At 33.3% G+C, this 14,911-nt stretch overlaps 2 protein-coding genes across 2 annotated transcripts in view; one reads left to right on the top strand and one right to left on the bottom strand.

Moving 5' to 3' along the window:
- The first annotated feature begins 2,946 nt into the window (after positions 1-2,946).
- LOC137925756 (uncharacterized) lies at positions 2,947-8,421 on the top strand. The gene is made up of 6 exons (XM_068769225.1): positions 2,947-3,038; positions 3,657-3,948; positions 4,683-4,777; positions 5,688-5,751; positions 6,501-6,647; positions 7,255-8,421. The coding sequence occupies exons 1-6, from the start codon at positions 2,947-2,949 to the stop codon at positions 8,413-8,415; spliced, it is 1,851 nt and encodes a 616-aa protein (XP_068625326.1). The 3' UTR covers positions 8,416-8,421.
- A 4,227-nt stretch (positions 8,422-12,648) lies between these two features.
- Positions 12,649-14,911, bottom strand: part of LOC137925562 (inactive dipeptidyl peptidase 10) — a 199,891-nt gene continuing 197,628 nt past the window's right edge. The window contains exons 17-18 of the mRNA XM_068769026.1: positions 14,363-14,556; positions 12,649-12,828 (exon numbers count right to left, since the gene is read on the bottom strand). Of these exons, the coding sequence (XP_068625127.1) occupies positions 12,679-12,828; positions 14,363-14,556 (344 nt within the window). The 3' untranslated portion in view covers positions 12,649-12,678. The remainder of the gene's footprint in view (positions 12,829-14,362; positions 14,557-14,911) is intronic.

Genomic DNA, 14,911 nt, shown 5'->3' with positions numbered 1-14,911 from the left:
CAAGTGATTCGATTTGATAAATAACTTGATTCTTAACGCGACCGAACTATAGACAACTTAGAGGTTTTTGTTGCCAGTTTTGTTATATGTTGATGCACAAAAACCTGTTTTTGTGCGGTCTTCAGTGTTATGTTTAGTTTATGCGGTTTCTAAAGTTTAAATTGAAACGTAATTAGAGAATTTATTAATAAAAAAATAGTGGTTTTAGCTTTTAGTTGTAACTACAACGGGTTGAGGCGTCTAAGTGTCGGAAGTGTCTAAAACTGTATACTCAGAGTAGAAAAACCTTTAGGTGCTTAGTATTATATGTGAAAAGATTCGAAGGTCAAATTTGGTCTATAGCCTATGTAGAACATCAACGTGCAAAATATCTACACTCTTTTACATACCACCCTGTAATGTTAAATCAATGAATTTTAATTTAATCACAAAATATATTATTTCATCATCATTATGATATTGGCCGATAGACGCAAATTGAATATCATAGGCCTGTCAAATATGGCGCTGCATCTACCGTCTTCCCATGAACTTGACTAAGTTGTCGGTCGACCTATTGGGAGGCCTACTCACGCCGCCTCCACCGACTCATGGTTGTCACTCGAAAACCTTTTGACCCCAACAGCCTTTGGCTACACGAAATGTGCTTTGCCCATTATCACTACAGATGACCATTTCTTCGTTTAGGCTCCTCTACGGTACTTTTTTAGGTTAATTGAAAGTTTATTTTATAATATACGCAAATTTACTCATTGTGTGATCTTTAGGTTAGGTTAGGAAAGTCTATGACGTGCAGTGGGCGCCTATATTTTTGAATTGAATCTTGTATACGTTGCAAATGGAAACAGTTAAAATATCCATTATATTTGAATCGTAAACATATTTTATTATGACGTACAATCTTACCCAATTTCTCTTTTATATTCCTACTATAAAATATTGATAAGGTTTAAAAATAAAACATCGCTTTTGATTGTTTCATTTTGACACTGAACTTTTATTTAAAACTCCGAATTTTGAATACAGTTATTTCTCATGTTTTCATTTATTGTTACGTTTCACTTTCTCACATTCTCAAATATTTTTCTCCGTGTAAAAACATTGGAAGTGCTACCCAAAGTCGAAGTTGACGATCTTGTAAGAACAGAAGAAATTATAAGAAACACGACGAATGGCATCTTATCAAATTTACGATTTCCAAAACCAGTAAATAGTACAAGAATCAAAGAGTTTTCTATTATACATAAGCATTTTATGTCCGTTACATTTCAAAGTTTTGACAATTTGAAGGAAATCGTAACGCTTACAAGAGTTGATCGTAACAAATTTAATAATTCAACTAATAATTTAACGACCATATTAAATGACTTCCTGAACGAGGACCAATGCGATTTTAAAATTAACAGTTCAGAAGAAGTTGGCTTCGAGGATAATGATGTCGCGCATTACGTAGACAGTTTTCTAGCAAAACTAGACGAATTGAAGGAGAATTATGGTGTAAATAAAGTTATTACAGATATAAATTCGAACATAATAAAATTACTCGAAGAGTCTCGTAGATCGGAAAGAGGAAATGAGTCCCATAATTATACAATGGCAAATGAAACGAAGGTCGATGATTATACTGTATTGGATAATGATTTTTGGAGTAAGTACATATAATTTCAAAAGGTTATCATATATCGTTACGAATGCAGTTACACCAATACCTCACTTTGCGTCGGGGTTACGTTCCAAAAAAACACGACGCAAATTGAAACGCCGCAAAGTGAATAAAGATTTTCTATAGCAAACCATGTAAAGATCGAAGATAGGTTTCAGGGTCACGAAAATACTATTTTTTAAAAAGAAAATTGAATAAAGTAAACATTTATAAAACAAAAATAATATAACTATGCCAACAAATAAATTAGAACAATATTTACCTTTTTTGTAACCAGAAACACCACGTAAAAATTTATAATTCTCTTTTAAAAAAAGAACAAGACACTACGTAATTGAAACTGAACTCTAAATTTATCAAAACAAAGTGAAAATAAAACTATTTAAATTGCGCTGATTTTTAGTTAGAAAGAGAATCACCGAGTTTTGATGGCATGGCGCAATAAGCAAAAGTGTTGCCATCTTTTAGAAAAAAAAAAGAAAATTTTTTTAAAAAAAAAATTAAAGACACATAACGCAACCTCCAAAATCTAACGACGCACAGTGAAAATTAGTACTAATTAAGCAGCGACGCATTTTAAAAAAAAACGCAAAACTAAACGACGCAAAGCGAGGTATTGGTGTAGTTATAATTATAGTCAAATTGTATGTAATTAGGAAGTTATGTGACACTGATCAAATGAAGTTTTATTGAAGTTATTATAAAGAACAAAGGATAGATTTGTGAGATTCTTTCCAAGACCACTAGGTATTGTAGATTAAAGAAAACACCTGGTTCAAAGTACAAGCGTATTGTATGTTATTTGATTGATGTTATACTGCTAGCAGATTTAGGCTTTATGCAGCGTCATTGCAAGGAAAGGAACTATATCTGTGTAGATGTGTAGTGTTGTGACTGCAGTGTAGTATGGGTTTACGGAGCGAGGACTACTCGGGTCGACCTTCATTGTCTTCGCTTCCTGGGGCTGGCAGGTCTATAATATCAACACAGAGTCGGAAGTATAAGTGTTTATTCATTAGAGTTTAGTCCCGATTTATATTTATGTATATAAAGAATTATATTTCAATGGAATTCTCCTTTTAGATGCGCCTCTGACGATGACATAATACACCACCTTCTCTTTAAAATAAATTTCTTATTCGTCAGAGAAATCCTTTTAGTAAAGTGTTATTTTTGATCTAGAAACGATTTAAAATATATTTATCTAATTTTTATTTTCTTCAGTGCCAAGTGGTAGACGTATTTATAAAGGAACGAGAACTAAAATAAAATATTACCCATTCATGGCCAGCGTGCATATCTTTAATACATTCCAATGCGCCGGTTCCATTGTTAAATCTGATCTTGTTATTACTGCGTCTTCTTGTCTTCAACTGTAAGTATACATTCATATACAGGATGATTGGTTATAGGTGTAAAAGCTATAATAGGGTATATATGTTGTTCGTTTGTCAGTAATATGCTTGTGGTGTAAAATGAAAAATGTAATAACAAAAGTGGAAAGAATGAAAGATTGAACAGAGCAAAAGAGAAAGATAGAAGAACTGTAGCATGAAAGATAGATAATAGACCGAAAGAGACAATAAAGTACGAAAGAAGAGAAAGAAAATAAAAAACTATGTGAAAAAATAAACTGCAAATAAAGTCCCTGTCCCACCATAAATAGGGATACGAGAGGCCCCCAATAGCGGGGGTCATATATATAAAAAAAAATATATATGCTTGTGGTACTCGTGGTGTTACAAATTCTGAAGGAATACATAGTAAACATTAATTATTTTTTTTATTTCTAAAACCATTGATTCCTGGAGAGCATGTGCCATATTTCAATTGACAGAAAATGAGCTATATATTTTTCTATTTAAAGTTTTTACACCCATAACTAATCATCCTGTATAATCCGTGGTAAACGTTATATATTTTATATTTGTTATAACATTTTACAATACCTATTTATATTAAATACGTGTTATTTGAAAAATAATGATTTTAGCGCCTGGAACAATCGCTTCTATCGAGAAAACCCAGCGTTCCTTTCAGTTCGCGTCGGTTCATCATTTTACAATGGTGGTGGGGAGAATATTCCGGTGTTAGAGATTTACTTCCACCCCGACTACAACCCAAAGAACCTTTGGAACAATGTCTGCCTGCTGCGGCTACTACGTCATGTCCGATTTTTGAAAAAAACCCGGAAGAGCGTAAAAAAAATTGCCATCGACAAACATCCTTGGAGTCTGCCCACAAATACTCCAGGTATTACTATAATCGGGTGGGGCGCGAAAGGGGTGAGTCATGTATAATTTTATGTATAATTTTTTCAATCTCTTTTGTACTGTTAAACGTGTTCGCAGAGGAGATCGGTTACAACCCTAGCACGTTATCATTTCTTCTTCATGGTGAGGAAGTTATATATATTTATATATAAGTATGTTTGTATATATGTATGTGTATAGTATGTGTATTGTATGTATATGTGCAAATGTATTATACTCTGAAAGGTGTAGTTTGAATATAAGTTTTTCTTTTTATTACGTACACTGGATTGCCCTTTCATGTCTTTCATCTCCATCTAAAAATTGTCTGGTGGAGATCGCCTCGGACGATAAGACCTTTTGTACCTGTATGTTAAATTTCCTTTTTGTTTTTTTTTTTGCATAGTTTTGGTGTATAATAAAGTGTTAATAAATAAATGAGATAATAGTCAGGGTGATCAAGGTTACGTATATTTACATGTATATAAAGACTATTTACAATTTACAAATTTGACCCGAACGTAACAGCAGCTGCTACATGACTGACGGCGTCTAAATTCAAATCGGAGTTAGAATTTGAATTCGAACGCACGAGAAAAAAAAAGAAAAAAGTTTTTTTGCCGCGATAGCTAGTATACAGAGCGTAATAAAAAACTTTTATAAAATTGTTTTTAATTTAAGAAGTTATTTATTATAGAAATTCGCTTAAAAATTCGTTATAAATGATGAGTTAGGATGTGATTTGTCTAAACTTTGTTTTATTTCAGAGAAGCAACACGCTTGCGGACCCTTGGGTCAACATCCTGTCTTTCGCCATGCTCGATGTGTATCCGCTGCGGGAATGCCAGGAAGTTTATTCCAAGTGAGACATTGTTCACTTCATTTAATTGTCATTGACAAATTTTTATCAATGTACAACGAAACAGCTGTGCATGTAGAATCTAATTTACTTTTTAAAATAAAATCCGACATAGCACCTCCACAGCTGCACAAGCAGGACATAGACCTGCGTCATTATTTGTAATAGCCAAATGATAAAGATAAAAGATACCATTTATTTATTCAATATTGGAACGTATAACACAACTCATATTGATAGTGAACTTATTATCTATTTTATTATTGACTCTACTCTGCTTCGCAAGTTGTTATAGTTGTGGAAAAGAAGCAGAAAGAAACTTTACAATAAATGAAAGTGTATCAAAAAATAAAAGGATGTGTGTGCTACAGCTGTAGCCGCCACTTGAACCTTCATATTTTATGGGCCTTTTGCAAACCAGCGAGTCTCGACCGACTCTAGAATGTCTTGTAGATTTGACGGACTCCAAGCAACGGCTATATAATAAATATATACATGTATATATATATATATATGTGTATATATATACATATATATATGTATATATATACATATATATATATATATATATATTTATTAATATATATGTGTGTATAAAAGTGCAAATAAAAGCGTAATGGCGTTCTTTATAAAATAGTCAGGTGGTGTTCTTCCCACAAATTCCTTATACTTCAATAAGAATAAAGAACCTGTTTTTATAAAGCTCTCTATACTTAAATAGGTAGTGTCATGACTTAACCTTTTTCTTTCTCTCTTCTGTTTTCTTTATCGCTGAGGATCGTGTCTCCTTTTGACTTTCGTTCCGTTCCTTTTCTTATTTTAACATGATTAACAATAAAATACGTAAATATAAAATCGTCAAACAATGCTGTGCCTTTTTTCCAGTTTAATGATAATATTTGATATTCAACAGGGAATACGTGACTAGGAACAATTTTTGCGGCGGTTTCTTCGCGAAGGGTTCCGGAGCGTGCAATGTACGTTACTGTCATAGGTTTAATGTTATACAGATTTTATTTTTTACACCTTTAAAAGGTGAATGTATAGTTGATTTGCTGTCAATATATGTAAAACTATTCCAAATTCAATGGTTTCATAAATATTGAATAACGTAATGATAGTGTATTACAAAAAATTGTTAACAAATTCTCGATTACTAGATATAGAATTAATTATTGCTTATTACTATCCGCGTCTATTATTCATACTGCTAGAAATTATTGGCCAGTTGCATTCCATCAGAAAAAATAAATTAATGTAACATATTACAATGATCCCTTTATACAGGATGATAAAAATAGGTGTAAAAGGTTTAAAGTATTTTTGCTCACAAACGAGCTATACAATCACCCCTTAAAGATTTTAAACCTTTAAACAATCTCTGATGGATTCAGGCGTTAGTTTGCGGAAGTCCATCCTAAGTAAGAAAAGGAATAATATATAGCTACTTCCGCTATGAAGCAGTAGTCGTGCAATAAAGTGTAAATCACTTACAATTACTTCTTAGGATGCCCCGTGGAGGGGTGAAACAAGTGTTGAGTGATTTAACGGTGGTAGTTGTGTAATTCGCATTATTTGCCGCACGCGCATTTATCAGCGGGCTGGCGGGTGATGCAGTTTATTGCACGACTACTGCTACATAGCGAAAGTAGCTATAAATTAGTCCTTTTCTTACTTTAAGCAATCATCTTGTATAATTGTTTCTTCTACGGTATTCTGGATGCAGCGTGACGTCGGAGCTCCAGGAGTGGTGGACGGGGTTCTGGTGGGTGTGGTGAGCTTTGGCTCCCCAGTCTGCGGCACCCCAGACGCACCCACCGTCTTCACCAAACTCGGATACTATTATAGTTGGATACAGACGATCATGAAACTGGTATGAATTCTTCATATATAATTGTATTGAGGTCTTGTGCCAAGCGTACGCCTTTGTTTAATTGGGTGAATTTGTAGTATGTAGCAATCCAAGCTGAGGTTTCCCAGGAAGCTCTGGAGCATCGCTACCTTGGTTTTGGGCTTAGCGACTAATGTGTGTTGTAGGTGATGACTTATGATGATCTGAGAGGTGGTCGCTTACGATAGGCCTTATAAAAAAGCTCAAAGGTCACCTAGAGAGTTATGGCAATAGGTATGCTCAGAGCTTCGCTCATAAGTCGGGGTCATAAGGTTCTATAGTGGCGATTATGAGTAGGTAGACGTGGCGTACCTGGGGTCAAAACTTGGTGGACCGAGGATATAGTTAAGGTGGTTTCGCTAGATGTGGGCAGCGTAAGACCGCTTAAAGGCGATCTTTGGTTGAGGCCTGTACTCAGCAGTGAGCGTCTAGCGACTGATGTGATGATGTTGATGATCCTCTGCGCCCTGGCTTTTGACTCCCATGGTATCTGCAATTCCACTTGGGCGGCAGTATAAGCCAGATCAAAAAACGTTATAATTCAATCGAGACGCATGTCTCTAAAGTGATTCTTTTCCTTTTGTTCTAGAAAATTCCACGGACTAAAAAGAAATCAACCCCGAGACTTGATCCCGATCCTCTAGGACCTTATCGAACAACTAAAATCACCACAACGACATTCAGAATCGAACCGCTCGAAGAAGGGGAGTTGCCAATTTCAGTAACCGATGAAAGAGATCCAGATAGTTTCTTACGTACGCTTGATGATAAACTGTTTCTGGAGTTCTTAGAAACGATGTTTGGTGGTAAAGAAGTGAAGAAATATGAGAACTTATTGAAACAAAAGGCGAAGATATTGAGAGATCCAAGTATTAATACTACAACAAAAGAACAGACGACTGAGCCGAATGAACAAGGAAGAGAAGCTCGTACTGAATTGTTCATACCTGAAGAATTTGAATCGGATATTCCACACACGCAACTGATACCATTTGAAAACACAGCTGTTACAGAGGAATATACTCAAGTAACAGACGATTCTGATGAGAGAGACGCACGCAACAAAAACTTTTACAATCCCACACAGAAACATAAACCAAATATAAAAAGAAATAAACACAAAGGGAAACATATTAAAAAAATACCGACGACATTGGAAACTCCGCGAGAGATATTTCTGGAACTTGCGACAGAATCAAGTGACGATTCTGATCAGTCACTTCCACTACAGTCCGGTATTAATCTTGTACTGTCCAAAGAGAGTTCAGATAAATCCTCCTCTGAAGACAGCGATATCTCTGGAGAGCAAGTAATAGCAGATTTATTAGATGAAATAGATTTAAATGAGATATTAAAAGAAGCAACTGCATCAACGATTTCATCAAAGTCCTTTCAGAATTACGGAAAGAGAGATTCAGTTAGAAATAGATACGTTGCACCTATCACTACAGATGTGCCACAGACATATAACTATAATAAAAAACTTCCTAATAAAGTTAGTAAGGGTAAAATTAAAACGGTTAACGATAAAAAGGATTCTATTTTAACTTTACTGTATTTAACTGATAGCGAGAAGAAACACAACACGAATTCATACGTTGGGAACGTACGAGTTGAGAGATCGAACACGCCGTTTACAGCGACTACGGAATGTAATGGATGCAGTAAAGTGTACAATATTGTACCCAAAAGTGAAATATATAAAATAATATCGCGTGTACTAAAAGCTGCGATTGTTAATAAAGCCTAAAATACACTTTTATTTTACTTATAGTTGACAGTACATGAATGTCGACATACAGAGGTATTTTAATAATTTAAGACCGATTAGCAAGACTCGTTGTTAATAGCTTTAGCCACAACCTTTGACCAATAGTAGAGGTATTCACTTTTAAAATTGACAAAGAGCATCTGTTTTCTAAAAGAATTTTTAGTAAATGTGAACGCGGCTTTCTAAGTCTCGTCGTCGTCATTTCAGCACATAGATGCCCACTGCATGGCATTTTTTGTATGGCATTACGGTACGCATAGGACGCTGCTATAATTCCTGTGGTAACTTATTTGTGAGCAGAAGCAATACTATATAATTAATAACTACCATCTTACCGACGATCATCCCTTTAGGGGGTACGGAACTTAGTCATATTTTAAATGGATTGAGAATTTCAAAAATCGCGAGAACGTATCATTAACCATCAGATGAATGACCAGCCCTTTCGTAATCTTTTTCATGCTAAAAACGCAGCCATTCCTTAGTAGCGTGCTTTTGGCAGCATTTTTTATCACAGCCTGCATTTCAGCATTCATTGATGGAAATGGGCCTCTTTCAAAAATTTCCACTTGGTTGGTTGGTTGGAAGCGGCTTGCATCCAGTGCCAATATTCCGTCGACCTTGATATGGTCGACTGTTCTACTATGGGTGGACGTTATGCCCGAGTTATATAATCTATCCACTGTCACTTTAACCTGCATACAGTCAAAGTATAGAACTACATGAAGTAGGTAAAAACTAAAGAAAACTTACACATGGGAACAATTATTTATTTTCATTTTATATAAAACATTTCAACGTAAATAAACAACGTATCCATTTAATGAACATTTCACAAACACATCTTGTGTGTATATGGAATAATGACTAACATACACATATATATATCACTTACATTAAACATATATTTATGAAAATAATAACGAAGATTGAGCCGTATAGAAAAAAAACGAATAGATGAAATAAATCATCTAGATATACATGAAAATATACGAAGCTTGGTCATGTTATATAATAAAAGATACTATGATGAAATACTCTCAGAGTTTTGATATGATAGCAAAGATATAGATATTCTTTAATATTAGCCTCTTGTCAATTCATTAGAGGAGTTTGAATAAATAAATGTAACTAAGTCGTTGTCTTGAAAAAAAGAGAATATTTTATGTTTGTTATAATTATGTCTGATGTTTGTTATAATTATGTCTGAAAAATGTAAGATAAATAATTAAAAAATCTAGACCTTAGTAAAATTAATACTTCTTGTAATGCGGCAGCCCCAAAAGTCGACACGGCTGAATGAGACTCGCGGATTGGTTGGATTCTGTGTTGCATCGCAAGAGCCAATCACGAGTCGGCTCTTATGCAAGGTGACAGCCAACGATTGGTGATTCGAACATGCCGCGCATGCGCAGTTTGTCTCCCGAAACAATACACGGACAGTTCCTAAGTATCTTTCCAATCGGAATTATGGTTATAAATGTTACTTTTCTCATAACTTTCCTGAAGTGAATACAGTGATCAAACAGTGAGGTTATTTTGTTCAAAATGTAAATTCTTCTTTCATTAACGTAACATAACGAAAAAATCCCCAATTTCGACGGCACGCTTTGAATGAATAGAGAACAACCGCCATATAACACATGACGCGTTGAAAAACGTCGCTATAGCGTACCTTTCGTGAAAATAGTAGTATTCCATATGGAACACCCATTCGGCTGACCTTGCAGTAGTGTTCTAATTCACATAGATTAGAGAACTAGAACTTTCTTTGTTAATGTTGGTTGGCATGAAGATTTTATCTATAAGCAATCTACAAGGATATAGGATTATAATATTTACAAACATAATTTTAACTTCTAATTAGAGAGAAGTAATTTAATCGAACGAGATTTTAATTTTGAAATTTGTTAATTAAAACCTTCAGTTCGCATATATATAACGAACCGCTTAAAATTTTATTTCATGGTATAAAAATATATATAATCGTCTATATAAGTTGAAGTCTATATATCATTTTAAATGACACAAAATTTCTAAACAAAACATCGTGACGTTTAAACAGAAGAGGTTATAATAGAAATTAAAAAAAGTATGATTCTATCACGTTTTGTCTTAAATTATACAAATATTACAATGACTAGAATAGCAAATACTTCTCATTACTACACAAATTAGCTCTTTGATATTACTAATAAACGAAAATTATTTAAAATATCAACAAAAATATTTTATAACCTATTAATAAAACTTGTATAAAAAAAAAAACAAAAATAATATTTACATATGATTGACTACAATTGAATTTAGAACAAAAATATCGGAGTAACAAATTATTATTTAACCTTCGCTGCTGCTATCTAATATAGCACTTTTCGATGGTGGCTGTTATAATTAAAATCAATCACAGCATAATAAAATGATCTAGTTGCTTTGCCATTGTATTTTTCAATATAAAAAGGACTATGGCAAAAGTAAAACTAATTGTTCCTTAAGAAAAAAGTGAAAAAAATAAAAAATAGCTTGTTTTATATTTAAAGCTACGAAATATAGCTGAAATAGCGGTTGTAGTTCCATCGACTGCTATTTATTTAGCACCTAAATGCTTAGATGAATTTAACATGATTTTTATATTGCTATTTTTCATTTCTACAAGTATATATAGCTCTAAATATATTCTTCACAGTTATCTACGTTAGCACACATATAGAATGTAGAGATAAAATGTCCAACATTTAAGGATTTCGTTATTTAAAACTAACTCTGATTTACGATGACATTTAAAGCGACATAGAAATATATAGTTAAATTGGTTTTGATACATTTACACTAAAATATAGAATTTTTATCTCTTATAATAATCATAAGAAAATTTCTCGGGAGCTACCACTCCTTATACATACATTGTCTGTGAAAAATTTTCTTTTTTTTTATACAAACGTCAAATACTACACATTTGTATCATTTGTTAAAACGCTATATATTTATTATAACAGTTGTGTACATAAGTAAAATTAAAGTAATCAATTAATAATAATAAAAATTATTCACAGACGATGTGTTAATATAATTTAAATATATTCTATTAATTATTAACATCGATATTTTTATTACGATTTTTTATTTATTTCATTTATTATTATTTATCTTGACGATATATTTTAACACGTGTAATTAGGCTTAACAGATCATATTAACTCTCTAAATTTAACGCGTCTTACAATAAATATAACAATACAAATAAAAAAGAATTTGTATATTATTGTAAAATAAATCTACAGTATCATTAATTTAGAATAAACAATGATAAAACTTTGGCAGTAATTTATTTAAATATCCAAAGTTATTTTTTTAAGAATTTATAAATATTACATAATATATAATATATATAATAGGCACAAAGTAATTTTTAAATGACATACCGGTAAACTTAAAGTGTCTATTACGATTTGCGTATAATTAATAATGTTTCAACTAATTTTAATAGTCTATAGTTCAATTTTTCTATTATTTTTGTATTTATTTTACTTTCAAACTGTCGTTTCTGATAACTAATAAATTATAAAGTATATATAAATATTTTGTATAGTAAAATTACTTCTTATTACAATTATATAATAATCTATTTGCTGTATATTTATAAATTTCTGATTTACACGCCATAAGTGTTTTTATTAAGTGTTCATAGAGGGCGTTGAAAATACATGTCACGTGATTGTAATATATTGGCATCGGTATATAATTTTAATTTTCTTTTCATTTATTTATTATTTATGTAGACGTTTTAATATTTTTATTTTGTTCTAAAAAAACATTTCTTAATATCATCTAATCCTTCAAGTTATATCGATTTTTATGTCATGAATGTCTTTAAAACGTTTCTTAAATATTTTCGAGACTAGACGCCATTTTGACATATTAATTCATTTAAATGTAGCTATATATCTTTTAATATATTTTCCATATAGCAATCCAACGCAAATTTGTTACAACACTGAGAATTTATTTAAATGCTTATATATTTTTAAAAGGTAAGGTATATTAAATTTTTACGCTCCATATTGTAATTGAGGCGCGCATTTTCAGTTTTTTTATCTGTGTACTACAAATGACAGTTGTCAAACTGACATTTTGATTGTTATTTAAGCCGATATATATATAAACAGATCTGACGTCGATGCGTATGTTTGCAAAGATAGTTTAGTTTTCTCACGTTAATTTCATATTTGCTTGAGCTGACAGTTAGTCGCGGAAGGGAAATAGGCCTCCGACGCCGCCGGCGTCCCAGTCAGCTAACTCCACCGGGCCGAAACATTCGTCAAAGAACTGCTCCATTGTTTTATGAAGGTGGATATATGAACGCTCGAAGTTATGGCCTTCGTCGGGATACACCTAAAATTATATAAAATATTTTATAAAAAGAACCATTAAAAGCTATAAATTATTAATATTTCGATATCCAACACAAAATTGCTATGTCATACTGCTATATGATTATCGATGTTATATATATAACGAGCATTGGCAGTCCAGTGGTGAAGGTTGCAATTGCAGATCACATCACGGGTTCGATTCCCGGGATACAATCTTAATTAACACTTCATGCAATGATTATATAGGATTGTCACTGCATAGAAACAAATTACCAGAGGTTGACAGCAGCGCCCTCTGCGTACCATAATATCACACGCCAACCAGCGTACCAAACGTGTCGATTATGGTACGTCCCCACTTAGACATCTTTGGGGGAGGCCTGTCTTGCAGTTTATATATATCATTATCATTTCAGCTGTAGAATGTCTATTAGAAATTTGAGTTTCTCATATATTTCCAAAGAATCCGGTTAGAAGTGTTCTGTACCTGGTATAGTCCTAACAACCTTAACAAGGTTGTTTGTTCTACTTATATGGAGAAGCCTTATGTCGCCTGTCGTAAGGCACCATTAGCTATGTTTTCCGCGATATGTGTTTACTGCCATTTAAATTTGCATATCCGCTGGGCTGTGTCCGGTTAATTTTTTTATGTCAAATTGAGCGAGAAAGAGAGAGAGAGAGAGAGAGAGAGAGAGAGATTCAAAGTGAGAAACAACTTTTCAAAATATGATCATATACAGGATCATTGGGTGTAAAAGCTGTAAAAGGGTGAATGTATACCTCATTTGCCAGCAAGAAGTTTCGAAGATTTTACATATTTTTCGAAAAACTTGCTCTAAAATTTATTTAGTTATCTATTGAAATACGCCTTACTAATAACTTCTGACAGTACAAAGTGTGCGAAAGAGATAGTAAACAATTATAAATTTTAATATGTAGTAATCCGAATTTTTAAAATGATTTCTCTTACTTTAATATAATTACGTTATTTTTTAAAACATTGACCCGTGTATAAGGGGATCCAACTGGCCTGTCTTGAACATGAGGCTGTCGGAAATCAACTTTATATTTTATTAGTTATGTTTGAAACGATTTTGCATAAACAAGGTAATGAAAATGGAAAAAAAAAAGAAATCAAAAATATCACGCAACGGCGCGAGATTGGCACTACGAAAGGAATTCTCTCTATCAGTGCCGGGTCCGTTTTTTGGTACGTGAAGGACGCTTTCTCGTTCTCATATTGCAAGCGCGATAAAAATATTTATAAAAGATAACTAAAAACCAATGGTACATCAACGAAGTTAAAACGTTCAAGCGTAGTGCAGACACGTTAGCATGTTACTTCGCACGATGCCAGCGTCGTATTGGTTCATAAAAATTGGCCAGTAAGCATCTCGCGCCGGCGCGAGACTGGCCTCTAACTATGCACTCTGCATCTTGGTGCAACCCTGTATATCCCGCGTCTCGCGCCGACAAAGTTTTCATATCTATAACCAATTGTCGCGACGTCCATATGGCGAAACATTTATTGAATCATAAATATGAGTGTCTACCTGGTGAGTGTAGAGTGCTTGTGCACGTACAAGTGCACGTGCAAGGGCGAGCGCATGCGCAGGTGGAGCTCGCTCGTCGGCCGTTGCATGTGCAAGTAGCACGCGACGAGGTGGCAGGTTACCAGCTCGTCGCCACACCGCGCCACCAGCGCCTCCAGCTGCTGCACCTCCATACCGTTCCGTCCAGTATGAGTCTACACAATAATATTGTTTATCCATAATCTATTTTAATAACATATCAGGTACTTGTCACTAGATGGCGCTGTTACTTTTACTGCGCACTAAGGTTTTGTTTTTGAATTTATTTTGATTAATTTTAAAATTATAATTGCTATTAATATTGGTAATAGTTATTATAACAGTCATTAACTCATGATTAAACATGGTTTGTTGTAGAATAGTATTTACCTACTAAGTTTTTAAATTACTAAATATTTTTTTTAGAAATAATCTCTTTTTGGTTATTTTGAGTAGTTTTTATTTTGTTATTTTGTATTTGTCTCTGTGTGTTTTGTGATTGCCTCTCACTGAAGCACATTTTATATTTTA

Source organism: Battus philenor, unplaced genomic scaffold (assembly GCF_028537555.1).
Source record: "Battus philenor isolate CCGP_79_NKW_IND1 unplaced genomic scaffold, ilBatPhil1.0.hap1 SCAF_27, whole genome shotgun sequence".
Taxonomy (NCBI): domain Eukaryota; kingdom Metazoa; phylum Arthropoda; class Insecta; order Lepidoptera; family Papilionidae; genus Battus; species Battus philenor.
This window is presented reverse-complemented; position numbering and strand designations above follow the sequence as displayed.